Raw genomic sequence first — 14,598 nt, 5'->3', positions numbered from 1 at the left:
ACCTAAAAACCTAACAAAGATGTGTGTTGGCTAAAGTTGATTATAGCCACAGGGAATTTATGCTTCGATTTATTTGTATCCTGCAGCTGAACGTTCTGTATCTACACATGGATAAAGTGCATTTTTTCTTGAGGCAACAAAAATGTCTGTTAGTGCAGGGGTCCGCAACCACCGGTCCGTGGATCATTTTGTACTGGGCAGAATGAATAATCGTGATTAAAAAAAATATATACAAATATATATTTTGCTTCCGGGTGTCTTATTTTGAAAGACAACAACTTCCGCCCTCGCCTAACTTCCCCGCTTGGCGCGTACTTATCTGTCCTGCATCAGCAATGCAAGCTAGCCCTCGCAAAATGTGGCAGACACAGAGTTCGCTGGAGAGTTTTTTTTGGAAAGCTTAAACGACACAACGATGAGCCAGTAGAAGGGTCACAGACGGCCTGAGAAAAGAGAGCTTCATTTAGAGATTCCTACCTGGGTTACGGGTTCAACAGGTGACTCATAAGTCCCACACCCACTCTGTGTAACATGCGGTGACAGACACTTGCTAATGAAGCCATGAAACCATCAGAACTGCGCCGCCACATGAAGACACACACACACACAAAAAAAAACACCAAAATACAAAACACCCAGCATTGAAAGAACATCCCTTAGTATATTTGGGGGAAAAAAACGGGAACATGGAGGACAGAAACAACGGAGTAGACTGGATATAAGGAATACAATTTGAGTGTCACTGTCTCGAATCACCCCCAGATGGGACCGTCTAGTTGCAGGAAAACAAGCCCAGAGCTCCCATTGATTCTCCATTTTGGTGAGTTGATATTATTGTGCAACAGTTCATGAAAGTGCCTAATATAAAATGTAATTGCATTCAGATCACATACGAAAATATAATGATAAAGGTTTTTGTTTTTGGAACCTTCACGCGCCTACCCGGTCCCTGGTACAAAAACAGGTTGGGGACCACTGTGTTAGAGGATTTCTCCAGGATCAGATAAGTAGTTTTTGCATAAGGTTGCTAACAGACAAAGAAAAACAACGCAAACAGATGCTGAACGTCCAGCGTCACGATGATTGGGAGTTGGAGAGAACAGACACCAACGGTGCAGGATATGCTGATCTGGGGTCAGATGGTCACACTGGTGTCCAGTAACAACCTGTTGTATTTGCTTACGAGTTGAGCAAGTTGTTGGTTCAGTTTGTCGTGGAATTATATAAGAGGTCAGAGCGCTTCTTCGCAACAGTCTTGAAGTATCCGGATAAATGTTTTTGAACAGGGAATCAGTCTTTGTATGGAATCAGTTACACAACGTGTGTGATGCACGGTGTGTAACTGTGCTTGTTTCATTAAAGAAAGGCTGTGTGAGTCTCTCTGGGCTCCGTCTGTTAGTTTTCAGTTCATTTTGTGGGGGTTGAGTGTCCGTGGTAACGCCACACGCTCGTCTGTTCATGCTGAAATGGGCTGGTTAGCGACGTGAGACCCAGCAGCGCCACAAGAAGATCACTAATGATACTTTCAGAAAGCTTCTTTCCTCTTCTCGCATTCCGCCAATCCCACCCCCTCAGGTGATGGCTCTTATTTTGGACCACTTGCATCACAGCTGACACCTTTTTTATATTTTTAGATAGATTTCCTGTTTCTACCTCCACGTCTTCTCCTTCATCATCACCCCTATCCAGAGTTTGCTGACGTGAGCTGGCGCAGTTCATATCAGAAGAAGATACCAGATTGACTCACAAGCCCCCGCTGAGGGCCGCAGCAGAGCCAGAATGCAGCACTAAGTTAATCTCTTTTGATTTTATTTCTACACACACTGTCACACCATGATCCAACATGTGTGACCCGGGGTGACAGATGCTGTGACAGCGGTCTATCGTGCCGTGTCGTGTGTCTCTGGTTGCCATGTGAGTGGCGGGATGCGATGTGACACCGAGCTGATACAATGGCTGCAGTGATCGGGTGTTCATCACATCTCCGGCTGACGATGGCCGTATCTGTTACGGATTAAACTTTCGTATGTTTCCCAAAGTAAAGGAGCTTAAATCCCTCAAACACACGCTATCTCCATCCTTAGCTTGAGCTGGCGCTTTGCTGCTCTCATCATTTCCACGATGGATTTGGAGTTAAATGAGAGGGCAGAACCGTTAATGTGTGTGACGCTGTATTATCCGCAGCTTCATGGTTTGCTGCTGTGTGAGATCACAGGGGTCATCGGTGTGGGAGACACGGGCAACTTTAGATGGCAACTGGAGGCTTAGGAACCAGTGGTGAGACATTCAGTCATCCAGGAGGGAACACGGGAACACACACACACACACACACACACACACACACACACCTACACACGCACACACATAGATACCCCTACACACACACACACACACACACCTACACACCTACACACATACACAGACACACAGACACACACACCTACACACATACTCAATGAATTCACACGCACTCACAAGTACACACACACACACACACACCTACACACATACACCCACTCAATGAACACACACACACACACACACAGAGGGACATCTCCAGCCCACCAGCTTCTCTTACAGTACAACATACAGAGATGAGACTTTGATGTGAGCGATGTGAGGATTGGTCCTGACACCATTCTTTCTTTCTTTCTTTCTTTCTAATGTATGTGACCAGTGTCTGTCTCCTACCTGTCCAAACACAGAGTCCACGATGGGCAGCAGGTCCACTGGCCCCTCCCCCTTCTCGCTCTCTCTGTCTCTCCTCTGCGGTCCCTCCATCATCTCCTCCAGCGTCTCCTCCAGTCTGTCCTCAGCAGCTGTGGTCGTCCTCAGGCCGATGTGAGCAGCTCTGTGAAGGCGAGGTGGCTGCGGCGTGGACGTCTGGATGTCCGCAGCACCTCCTCGCTGCTCGTCTGATTGCTTTCTTCGCTTCTCCACCTTCTTCTTGATCGCAGCCTGCACCTGTGGGTGGAGAAGCTGTTTGAGGTGTTTACGCACATCACAAGATCACACACACGTACAGCCAGCCTATTATTACACATAATGAGGACAGATGCTCAGTTTTGTGGTTCCACTGAGAGGAGACCTCTGACCTTTAACCTTTTGTCATCAAACACTTCGTTACATCTAATCTGGAAATAAATGGAATATAAATACATTCACTTAATTACAAGTTAAACATCTAACAATCAGCTAATATCACAGAAGAAAATTGGTGTAACGCGACCATGTTGTAGAGATAAATGAGTATGTTTCTCCTGCATCATTGGCTCACACAGAAATCAGTCAATAGTTTCTTAATTTTAAAGAGACAGTAGTTTATTTTTTCTAGTTTCTATTGTTGAGTCATATGACGCTACCCTACACTCTGTTAAAAAATCAGAGGAGTAAACCACAGATGAATGGAAAACTTGTTACATTTAAAGTACAAATACACACAGGTCTGTATTTTTTCGTCTAGTGACAAACATCCACACACACCTGTTTTGCAGTCCTCTCCTGTGGCACGCTCATGGCTCCAGCATCGCCTCCTCCGGCAGATGACTCTCGAATGATCATGAACATCTCCGTATCACAGGCTCACACACACACACACACACACACACACACACTCTCTCTCTCCCTCCCTCGCTCTCCCTCCCCCTCCCACCCCAGATCTCTTTCCTCTTGCCTGCTCTTGATTCTTGTGTTTGTTGTATTTTATGCATCCAAATCCAGCACAGATTCAGCTCAAAAGGTCATAACACTCGTTAGCTTCCTTCCAAAGTTGCTTAGAATCCAGGTAGAAAAAGAGAGAATGAATCTCAGGACAAAGAATTGGTCTTCTACCTCTGTTCTGTCGGACTCACAAAGTTTCCCTCAGTGTTTCACAGCGTGTCCTCTTTCTATATGTCTCTGCTGGCGTGTCGGCGACGAGGTTTTATCGTCAGCTGCTACCTTGACTCTGGGATTGTGTTCCTGCACCCCTGCTATCTCTCACCCTTTAGGTGACACCTTATACCTCCTGAACGTTACCTTACCTACCTACCTATAATGCCTCTCCCTCCCTCTTGCTCTCCTTCTCTTCATTTTCCCACCTTTTTTCTCCCTATTATTCCCTATGTTTCATCCTCCTTTCATCCAGCAGAGGAGTCATCCCAAATGAAAACAGCTTTTCTTCTCTTTTCCATCTCTTAATTTTTCCTTCCATCTTCACCTATTTCTCAAAGCCGTCATTGGACATATGTCAATGTTCTTCGTTGCACTCCACACCTCCTCTCCTCCTCCCTGTCTGTCACAATCTATCCATCCTCAAACAGGATTCAAGGATTCAGGATTCAGATGTTTATTTAGTGACAAAAAGGTTGAGAATGATACAACAAACAGCAAACGACAGGATGATAAAAACCTTTAACATGCGTGAATAATCTCATTCAACAAGCATGACTGAGCACACACCCAGGTGAACTCTATTTTTAGACATACACGAACAGACACATAAGAACATATTTTTGCACCTTTTCAGCTCTAAAATGATGGTTGTTTGAACTGGATTTCCTCACGGCACCTCCTGCTAATGTGCATCATTCCCTTCATCTTAGATTGCACCTGAATGATGCATGTTGGCCAAGCTAAAGGATAACGTATAGACCGCCTCTCTCCAGTTTCCATCAGTTTCAGTGTTGTCTTTCATTTGATCAGTCTTCCCTCAGCCCCTCTCCCATACCGCTCCTCATTGATTATTGATGGAGGTGAAGGCAAATTTCACAAAAGATCTACGACAGAAAAGATTGGATCCTCAGGCACTGACAGACAGAAGGAGTGGCACCTGGGCAGTAACTGAGGCTTATGTTACTGCATGTTGACCAGCATGAATTGATATCTAATTACAGATCAGGACATTCACAGGAGGGGAGGGGAACAACACTGGCACTGAGTCTCAGTGGATTTTATTTGGGTCACACTTATTGTTCAGGTGTTTATTTATGGTTTAGATGTAACGTGACATAAGTCACTGACCTGAAAGTAATAATAATAAACAGAGCTCATCCAATCAGCCAATTAGTTTGAAAATAGATAATTAGACCTCAAGGATACATCATTAATATGTTAAGATTTTGTAACACTGAGGAACACATTTTTCTATATTATATGATTCGTTGCATGACAGATGAATTCACTCAGGTGTCTCTAATGAACCAGCTGCATTGGAGGGAATAAGGACATGCCTGCCCTCTAGTGGAGAAAAGAATTAACATCAGTAGAAAGTTCATTTGCGAGTAGCTACACAGTGAGCTCTTCTGTACTTGGTAAAGTGCCTTCATTAGACATATATCTGGGGCAAATATTTGAAAATATGTGCACACTGAAAGATTTATAAGTATAAATCTTTATAAGTATATACAGGCCATATACTGAAACATCATTATTTCACGTCTACACGTCATTAGAATAACAGAGAAGATACAAAAACCTGGAAACTCGTTGTCCTGTACATTTTTAATAATTCATAATTTGATCTATCTGGTCAGGTTTCTCATATCATCATTTTATTCCACAAGGGGCAATAGCGGGTCGAATGAAGGAGGGGTTCCTCTGCTCTTGGCTTCAAACTCTTTTCAAAGTGCTTGACGACAAGATGGAACCACAGTGATCTACTCTCACGCACTACTCAAAGCTTGTGACCATAGGTGAGCGTTGTTACGTAGATCAACAGGTAAAGTTCAATAGATGTTGGCGCCTCAACTTTCTGGTGATGTGCTGCCCCCTGTTGGTTGGCAGTGTCGCATACAAAGCGTCACCCTGATAAAAAGGATGTCTATCCCCAGTGTGGTGTTACAATGGTGAGTGGCTCCCAGTTTTGTCCGTTGATAATCGGCCAGGGATTGAAGTACGGGTAGACCGGCTCTGTGAATTTTGCGTCATAGAAGGTGAAGAGGTGGCTCATATCTCCAGCGTCATAAAAGGCCACTTCACCACGGCTGTAGTCCAGGTAGACACCCACCCGCCTGGGGGGTTTGGAGGGATATAACAAGCTCTCCTCTGCATCTGTGCACGCTTCGTACTCACTCATACCGTTTCCATTGTCCCTCAGCACCAGGGTCCAGAAACCGTCCTCTGGACAAAGGCTGATCTCATCCTTCCTGTTGACGGAGGCTCGAGCCACACCCAGACCCCACGCTGTCTTGGAGCCTACTTGCACCTCCCAGTAGTGTCTGCCGGAGGAGAAGGACTCAGAGCCCAGTACAATGTTGTAGCGAGTGAAGCGCTCCGGGTTGTTGGGCAGGTTGGGCTGGAGTTTGCCCACCTGGACACTGGTGCGGGACGGAGACACCCAAAGGCAAGGATAGGCTGTGTCCGGGTCCAGGGACAACGAGGTCACAGCTGGGGGAGAATACGAGGAGAAATGACATGATAATAAATGCATGAGAAATAAAACACACCCGATGCGTCATTCACCAAGAGACTGTAGAAATAGAAATGGAAGGTAGAAAGCTAATGCAACTAACGTTAATCAATCTACTACCGACTGGCTGCTTTGGAATGAATATTTATGGTCATGTTTATTTACTTTCACCCCTTTATTCATCTTGATTTGCTTAATTGTTTTAGTACTCTCTACCTGGTAGATACTAAATAATTGGAGTGAGTTGGAGTTTTATATCAAAATATAAAAATGTATTTGAGTTCTGAGAAAAAAGTCAGAATTCTGACTTTAATCTCAAAAAGGGGACAGATTAAGTTGTTTTTAATTGAACCAAAATGAATAGCTGCTTTACGGGATCAAATGGCTCTGTTATATATTTTAAAATATATTCCTTTCCAGAAAATACCACATTTGTTTTACTTTTTTGCTGTCTTTGACAATTAAGAAATGTGAATAAATGCACAAATATAGAATTTATTTAATTCATATTTGTTGTTTACTTGATGTTTTATTAATGTATCGCACATAATATGCAGATTATGGCATATATATATAATGAGTAAATAAATAGTCAGTATTTGCCATGGGATTTGTCTTAAATGTAATAATATTTTTTATTCATTCATTCATCTTCTTCCACTTATGGGTGGTGGGTCATGCTGGAGCCGATCCCAGCCGTCAACGGGTGAACGTAACGGAACACCCTGGACGAGTCGCCAGCTTCATCGCACGCCACTTGAAAGACAGACAACCATTCACACTCACATTCACACCAATTTAGAGTGACCATTAACCTCAGCATGCTTTTGGAGGTGGAAGGAAGCCGGAAAACACAGAGAGAACCCACAACCCACATCTTTGGGGAGAAAGAGCCCAGGCCAGGAAGCGAAACCTTCTTGCTAGGAGACAACAGTGATAACCACCGCGTTGACCGTAATAATATTTTGACTTAAAAAAAATGCCAATAAGAAATGACTAGTATCAGTACTCTCTAGTAAGCTCTAAAAGTGTGATCACAGATCCCGAGCCTACAACTGACCCAAGCAGGTCACTAGGACCTGGAGGACAGAACCTTCACGGACAGATATGACTTTCATCAGCAGTATGTCATGTTTACAATTTGGAAGTACTCTTTGTATGTCTCGGTGTGTCTTCATACCTGGCTGTAAAATAGAACTCATCCTCCTCCAGGTCCTGTACTGCAGAGGTCCCAGGAACTCTGCAGACTGCAGGTCCACGGTTACCTGTGGGGGGCGCTCAAACAGGCTCTCAGCCCTGGAGAAGCACAAGAAGAGGCATCAACTGGAGGTGTGGCCTTCAGGAGGAGGAGGGGTCATAAAGGAGAGCAGCACCCTCTAGTGACCATTTAACAACTCCACACTCTCTGAGAACTGTCACAAGACCCACTGCAGGTGGCACCTTGAAGCTGTTCGTGTTCAAGGTTAACTGTGCAGTATTTTTATGAAAAGCTCTATTTAAAAAACGTCCACAGTGCGTTTCGAGGGGTTACAGAATCAAAGTGTAGCGGTCCGTCAATGTGTTTATGTATTGTATACAAGCCAATAGGGATTGGTGCATTGTGAGTTGCCAGATACGGTCTCAGACACCTTCTGTGGCACAAAACGTGTCTGAAGGTCCTTGCAGCAGCAGCTTCACAGCCCCGGAGTTATGAATCAGAGACAAAAATCAGAGTCAATACTGGAGAAGCAGATGCTAGATGGACTCATATAGGATTTCATTGGTATCAAAAACATGCGGAAATGGCGTCTTTTCTCCTCAATCGGTAAGAAACTAGCTAACTCGCTGGCTAACTTAGCTAACGTTACTTGTCAGCAAAATCCCTCTTCAACGACGTTTTCATCTTATGACGTTGACCCTAGATAAGACATTACTGGTCGTGAACCATCCACCTCCACATCCAGTTAATGGAGGAAACGGAGGGCTCAGTCCTCCTGTCCTGTCCAGTATTGAGGGTTCACTTTCACCACTGCGGTCAGTGTCTATATATTCTAGCTATTTGTATTCACACAGGTCTCATAGACGACAATAAGCATCCTTTTAAGTTCCGTTGGATGTTTGTCAAATCATCATGCAAATCAGAGAGAATCCTCAGCAGGCAGGATGAAAAGAATGAATGATAGCAGGCTAGTGATAGCTGGCTGTTATAGATACTGTATGTCTCTAATTGATAATGGATAGCAGAGCTAATGTTAAATACTGTTTTAAAATGTATTGATTAGTTCAAATTTGTAGTTATCCTGTAAGATTCATCCCTTGACATGGATGGTGCAGACTGATCGCTTGACGCAGTTAGCAACCCTGCTGCTGTATTTTTTTTGTGTTGCAATTCCAGTGCGACCCCACTAGATGTCGGTATTCTGCCGGTGTTTATACAGTTCACCTTTAATTTAAAAATGTAAATGAGTTACTCAAACTCCACAGACAGGAAACGTGCTGGAGATGACTCACCCTCCAATGAAATCCTTAATGCCCTGAAAAACAGAAAGGTCATTGGTTAGAAAACCAGAGTTCATTGCATCGTCGCTCTGAACTTTCCCACATTTCTCCAGACTAGTTTTTGCTCTATGTGTCTGCATTTCAAAAATAAAATCTAAAATACACAACCCACAGCAAAGCATCTACTCCTCTCGCTTTCCTCCAGTCTCACCTTGAGTTGCTCTGGGTTTTCTTCCTCTGTCAGTTTGAGGCGAAGCTGGTCTGCTGTGCTTTCCAGCTGGCTGATCTGCTCCGTGGCCTCGGTGAGCGCCTCCTCCAGTTGGCCGAGTTTCTCGTCTTTCTGCTTCTGCAGTTGACTCTTTATGCGCTCCTCCTCCTCCTGAAGAAACTCCCTGAGGCGCACAAACTCTGCGGTGACCAGCTCCTCCTCATCCCCTGCCCCGCTCCTGGAGGAAAACAGCTTCCTTGTTTCTGTTGTTGTCAGTGTGACATCTTACAAACTGTTTGTCTTTTTCTCTTCCAAAACTGTTGATAGCTACTGTACAACTTTGGCCTTCAGTGATAATAACTGATAAACATCATACTTAACTGTCAATGTACTACAATGCACTACTTGATTGATCACTTGATGCGGTTGGCAAAACCCTGCTGCTGTATTTTTTGTGTGTTGCAATTCCAATGCGACCCCACTAGATGTCGGTATTCTGACAATTTTGTACATAGTTCACCTTGAATATTTTTGGGAACTCAATCGTGAGCAATGATACAATAGCATTAAGAGCTGCTGGATGTTAACACAGAGTATACTTGCAACTTCCTGCCCACCTGGTTTACTCACATCCTGTCTCACTGACAGAGAAGTGAAAATCAGTGAATGTGCACATAAAGCAGGTCAAACAGACCGAGACAGGAAACGTACGGTGACAGACAGAAAAACAGACGAGAGAGGAAATGAGCTTTCAGTTGTTGGAGCTGATATCAGTGGAGGACACACAGGAATCCTCTCTGTATCTCTCTCTCTCACACACACACACACACACACACACACACACACACACACACACTATTTAATGGTGTTTGTCAGCTGTTAACTATGAGGGTGTGTGCTAACCATTGTCCACTTGCATGTTCTGCTGGTGAAAGACGAGAATGTGGGAATGTCAAACATGGCGTAAGGCTGTTTATCAGTTTTATTCCATCCACCATTACTGCTTTTACCAAACATGAGAACGTCACGGTCACAATAAAAAAGACACCTGTTGTGTCACCGCTCCGTTCATTGGTAGGAGGAGTCACCATCCACTCGTCCTGATCACAGCAGACAGGTGAAGGTGGAGGAATGCAGGTGAAGGTTGCCTAGCTACTAGAAATTCTGGTTCTATTCAGAAGACTCAGCTTCAATGATAATTGCGGATGTGCTTTATTCACATGCTCTCTCACTCTCTCTCTCACAGACACACACACACACACACAGACACACACAGACACACAGACCGATGATTGTTTACCTTGATGAGAAGGATCTTTTCATTGGTTTGTGTTTGGAAGAGCGAAGCCTCCTCAGTCTGTAACTGAACCCTCTCCAGGGCCGCAGAGAGCTTGTCCTGTTAACACACACACACACACACACACACACACACACACACACACACACACACAGTCACAATTTCAAATTACAGAGAACTTTCAAGTTTATTCAGTCCACTTTCATGAGACTCATACGATGACTCATGGGTCCAACTGATCTCTCTGACCCAGACTCTCAAACACGATGGCGCCTTCAGACAAACCCAAGACTTTGACGTTAAGAGAGACGGGAAGGTCTGTGAGCTCACACTGGTCTGCTGAATTCCTGACAAACCTACAGAAGCCAAAGGCTGCTGAGGCAAACAGGGTGGCTGCTTTCTCAGAAATACCTGTCATACCAGTGTGTGTGTGTGTGTGTGTGTGTGTGTGTGTGTGTGTGTCAAAACAGTGGAGATTTCTCATAAAGTAGATTCAGGGGGAACGGATATAAACCTACTGCACTCTGGAAAACTTGTCTTGGTCTGTTCGTGGGAGCTCCCGGAGACAACAGACTACCTTATAGTTTTCAAAGGCCTCGTTGATGGGGATGACGTTGTGGGTCTTGTGGTCCCGAGACATCCCGCACACCAGGCAGATGGGCAGCTGGTCGTCCTCACAATACAGCTTCAGCTTCTCCTCATGCTCCTCGCACAGATCCATCCCGAGGCGCGGCCACAGCCCGATGGACGAGGCCACGCTGCTCATGCTGGAGCCGGGCTCCCGTTCCTCCGGCTCCTCCAGAGCTCCCACCGGCTCCCAACAGCTCGTCCCCACTGTGGCCGTGTCCATGACGCGGGCTCTGCGCACGCTGTCCACAACGTTGCACAGGAGCGAGTTGGGTCGCAGCTTCCGGGCGCAGGTTTTCCGACACTTGGGGCAACTCGACAGCTCGTCGGCTTTGGCCTCCCAGCACTGGATGATGCACACCTGGCAGAAGTGGTGTCCGCATTCGAGTATCACCGGGTCGCGGAAGAGCTCCAGACACACCGGACAGGTGAGCTCCGACTGAAGCTCCTCAAGCGCGCAGGACTCCGCCATTGTCCAGTGCGCACATAGTGAGAGAGGAGACTTCAGCTGTGACAAGTAAAGACTAGACTGCTGCTGCTCCGCCGTCAGCGGGAGAGGGAGGGAGGGAGGGAGGGAGGAGTGGTCTGTAGCTCTCAGCAGAGTTTTCACGGAAGAGACGCAGACGTGCAGCAACAGGTTGGCAGCTGGAGTCAGACACATGTCAGCTATTACAGAACATCAGCTCTGATCGGGATCTGTTTGTTTGCTCGTTACAGAAAAACTTGTTGAAAACTGTTGAAAAAAAAAAATCAAATATTAAATATGTGAATGAAGAACGTTTTAGTCAACGGAACAATTGTTAGCTGCACATAAAAGCATCTAAATCTGTGGATTTAACTAAGAAAATGTTCATGCTGACAGCTTATTACATGACAACAAACAGCACAGGGTCGATAATCCAGCAGCCAATATGTCCTACATCCCTGTGTGTAAATATTCATAGTTACATACAGTATATGATGTATTAGGCACAGGTAAGATACGTGAGGATACTTTGATCAAGGATTAGACATTGAATGAACACACGTGCTGGGTTGGAGCTCTTCCTTCAAATATTGATCTTTGTTCAATTAAAGTTCTACCGGTAAAACACACCTTAAGACTGCGTCAGAAAAAAAATCAGCAAGTCAGGAAAGAAGAAGGGAAACTAGCTGACACAAAGGAAATGTGTCACTAATTCAAGCACAGCAACTTTCCACCTCTGAGTGGAACTCAAACCATGTAAATCCCTGGTTTTAACCAGGTTACATCTCATCACCAGTCATGACGGCAGGGTGAGTCACAGGCCGACCGGTTTCACCAACATCACCAGAGTTCTAGTCTTCTGCTCCTGAGGAGGACAAACCCTCACACTGGCATCTGACTGCATCCTAATCCCACACTTACTCATCGCAGACTTAAGTTGTGGAGAACCTAACAAAAAGAAAGAAAGTGTGTGTGTGGTCTGAACTGACCTTATTCAGTCATAAGATGTCAGAGGAGAATCATGTCTGTGAGCTCACAGGTGTGAATGATACAACTCAGCTTTGGTTCCATTGAGTGCAGACAGTTGAAGATTGCATTTGCTCCCATGAACCCGTTGCTCGTGTCCTCCTCCACAGTTCATTACGGTCTCAGATCTAACATACTTTGAACACCACTGATGGACAAACAGAGAGCAGAGGTGTCAATTATGTCACAGTTTGATGTCAAGTGGGCCGACCAGTGAGATTATATTGTATTATATACCTAACAGTTTACATGTGTTTGAATTTAATCCACTCCCCTTATACAATCCATATTATGAACAACCAAACGTAAGTGTAGTTTCAACAGTGCCTCATGTATGCCTATATACTGCTGTTATACTGCTATCTATCTATCTGTCTGTCAGTCTGTCTATCTATCTATCTATTGATTACTTCATCTATTATTGATTACTTCATTACATCTGAAGGGCTTTGGGTAAAAGATGATTTTCTACAAAATTGGACATTCCAAGAGACACCACCTGGAGCATTATAATATAACAATTTTAATGTTATGGAACAGCTGCAAACCTGCCTGGCCATGGCCAAAACTTCATCAAGGGCCCTTAGGAACTTAAGATCAATAACAAAAAAATCTGTGTGACTTCAAGACAACTACAAGATGACACAATGAAAGCAAATCACAATGCTGATCAATCAAAATTCAATTGCAAATTGCAAAATTTCAAATCAAGTGCCCTCAGCACTTCCACTGCCATGCAGGTTTGGAGCTGTTCCATAATACACTGACTGGCCAAAAAAAAAAAGTCGCCAGTAAAAAAACGTGTCATACACTCTAATATTTCGTTGGACCACCTTTAGCTTTGATTACAGCACGCATTCGCTGTGGCATTGTTTCAATAAGCTTCTGCAATGTCACAAGATTTATTTCCATCCAGTGTTGCATTAATTTTTCACCAAGATCTTGCACTGATGATGGTAGAGTCTGACCGTTGCGCAAAGCCTTCTCTAGCACATCCCAAAGATTCTCAATGGGGGGAAAGAGTCTCAATCCATGTGTGCAAATGATGTCTCATGCTCCCTGAACCACTCTTTTACAATTTGAGCCCGGTGAATCCTGGCATTGTCATCTTGGAATATCCCTGTGCCATCAGGGAAGAAAAAATCCATTGATGGAATAACCTGGTCATTCAGTATATTCAGGTAGTCAGCTGACCTCATTCTTTGAGCACATAATGTTGCTGAACCTAGACCTGACCAACTGCAGCAACCCCAGATCATAACACCGCCCTAAATCCAGGTGGCGACTTTTTTTTTAAAACTTCCTTCCTTTAGGAAACAAGACACTATTTCAGTTTATGATTAAAACAAACTAAATGTCAAGACCTCTGCCAAAGGAAACAGTGGAAGCTACTTTTAACCTACAGTTGATGTTACTCTATGGAGGGCCAGGTTGGAGCCTGTTGGGGGCCACTTTTGGCCCACGGCGTGTATGTTAGACCCCCCTGGACTATAGGAGTTCCCCGTCAGCTGGAAATAACAAAATAAGAAATCTGTTACATTTTATTAAAATGAGTGGTGAGAAACAGAGGATGGAGGAAGTGGGTTGGTAGTCTGATGGTTTCCAGAAAATGTCTGATTGACACAACACGGGAAGTTTCCATGAGAGAATGAACACAGGACGACACAGACACTGCGTGACGCACCTGACGAGACATGATGTTGTTTAGGTTCAACCTGCACATATGCAGACACTAATATACTAACTAATATACTAATACCACAGTCTCAGCCTCCTGCTTGGACAAAGCGTGAGAACGCTCTGACACTCTGCAGGGAAATGCTGAAATACCTCAGGGGAATCTCTGGTGGAGGGTTCCTGCCATGGAAGTCGGTCCCTTCAGGCAATGTATACAAGACGTAAAGAACAGAGGCTGCAGTTTCAGTTCCTGAAGCATTTACCACAGGTTTTTTCTTCCTTTCGAGCTAAACGCGGACCGTAGATCAATGGACGCACAGAAAGTGAGCAGCATGAAAAGGATTGTCGCTGTTGCACACTTTTTGGTGTGACAAACAAGCTGACCAGTGCCTGCATGGAGGTTTTTTTTTCTAAGGTAGCTAATGAAGTCT

At 44.6% G+C, this 14,598-nt stretch overlaps 1 protein-coding gene across 1 annotated transcript; it reads right to left on the bottom strand.

The window, feature by feature from the left end:
* Positions 1 to 5,800: 5,800 nt before the first annotated feature.
* LOC144739144 (zinc-binding protein A33-like) lies at positions 5,801 to 11,470 on the bottom strand. Its single transcript, XM_078622119.1, has 8 exons — positions 11,225 to 11,470; positions 10,949 to 11,167; positions 10,375 to 10,470; positions 9,978 to 9,999; positions 9,078 to 9,337; positions 8,879 to 8,901; positions 7,569 to 7,684; positions 5,801 to 6,366 (listed from the first exon to the last, which is right to left on the bottom strand). The coding sequence occupies exons 1-8, from the start codon at positions 11,468 to 11,470 to the stop codon at positions 5,801 to 5,803; spliced, it is 1,548 nt and encodes a 515-aa protein (XP_078478245.1).
* Positions 11,471 to 14,598: the final 3,128 nt, after the last annotated feature.

The sequence above is a fragment of the Lampetra planeri genome, unplaced genomic scaffold (genome assembly GCF_965212315.1).
Source record: "Lampetra planeri unplaced genomic scaffold, kcLamPlan1.2.h2 scaffold_1331, whole genome shotgun sequence".
Taxonomy (NCBI): Eukaryota; Metazoa; Chordata; class Hyperoartia; order Petromyzontiformes; family Petromyzontidae; genus Lampetra; species Lampetra planeri.
This window is presented reverse-complemented; position numbering and strand designations above follow the sequence as displayed.

Bases quoted from the DNA above. Each gene is read 5' to 3' on its own strand.
- LOC144739144 (XM_078622119.1), bottom strand. From the start codon at position 11,470: ATGGCGGAGTCCTGCGCGCTTGAGGAGCTTCAGTCGGAGCTCACCTGT. The intron at 10,471-10,948 runs GTAGTCTGTTGT...GTGTGTTAACAG, and splicing joins AGGCCTTTGAAAACTATAAG to GACAAGCTCTCTGCGGCCCT. The intron at 10,000-10,374 runs GTAAACAATCAT...GTCTTTCACCAG, and splicing joins AAAAGATCCTTCTCATCAAG to CAGAACATGCAAGTGGACAA.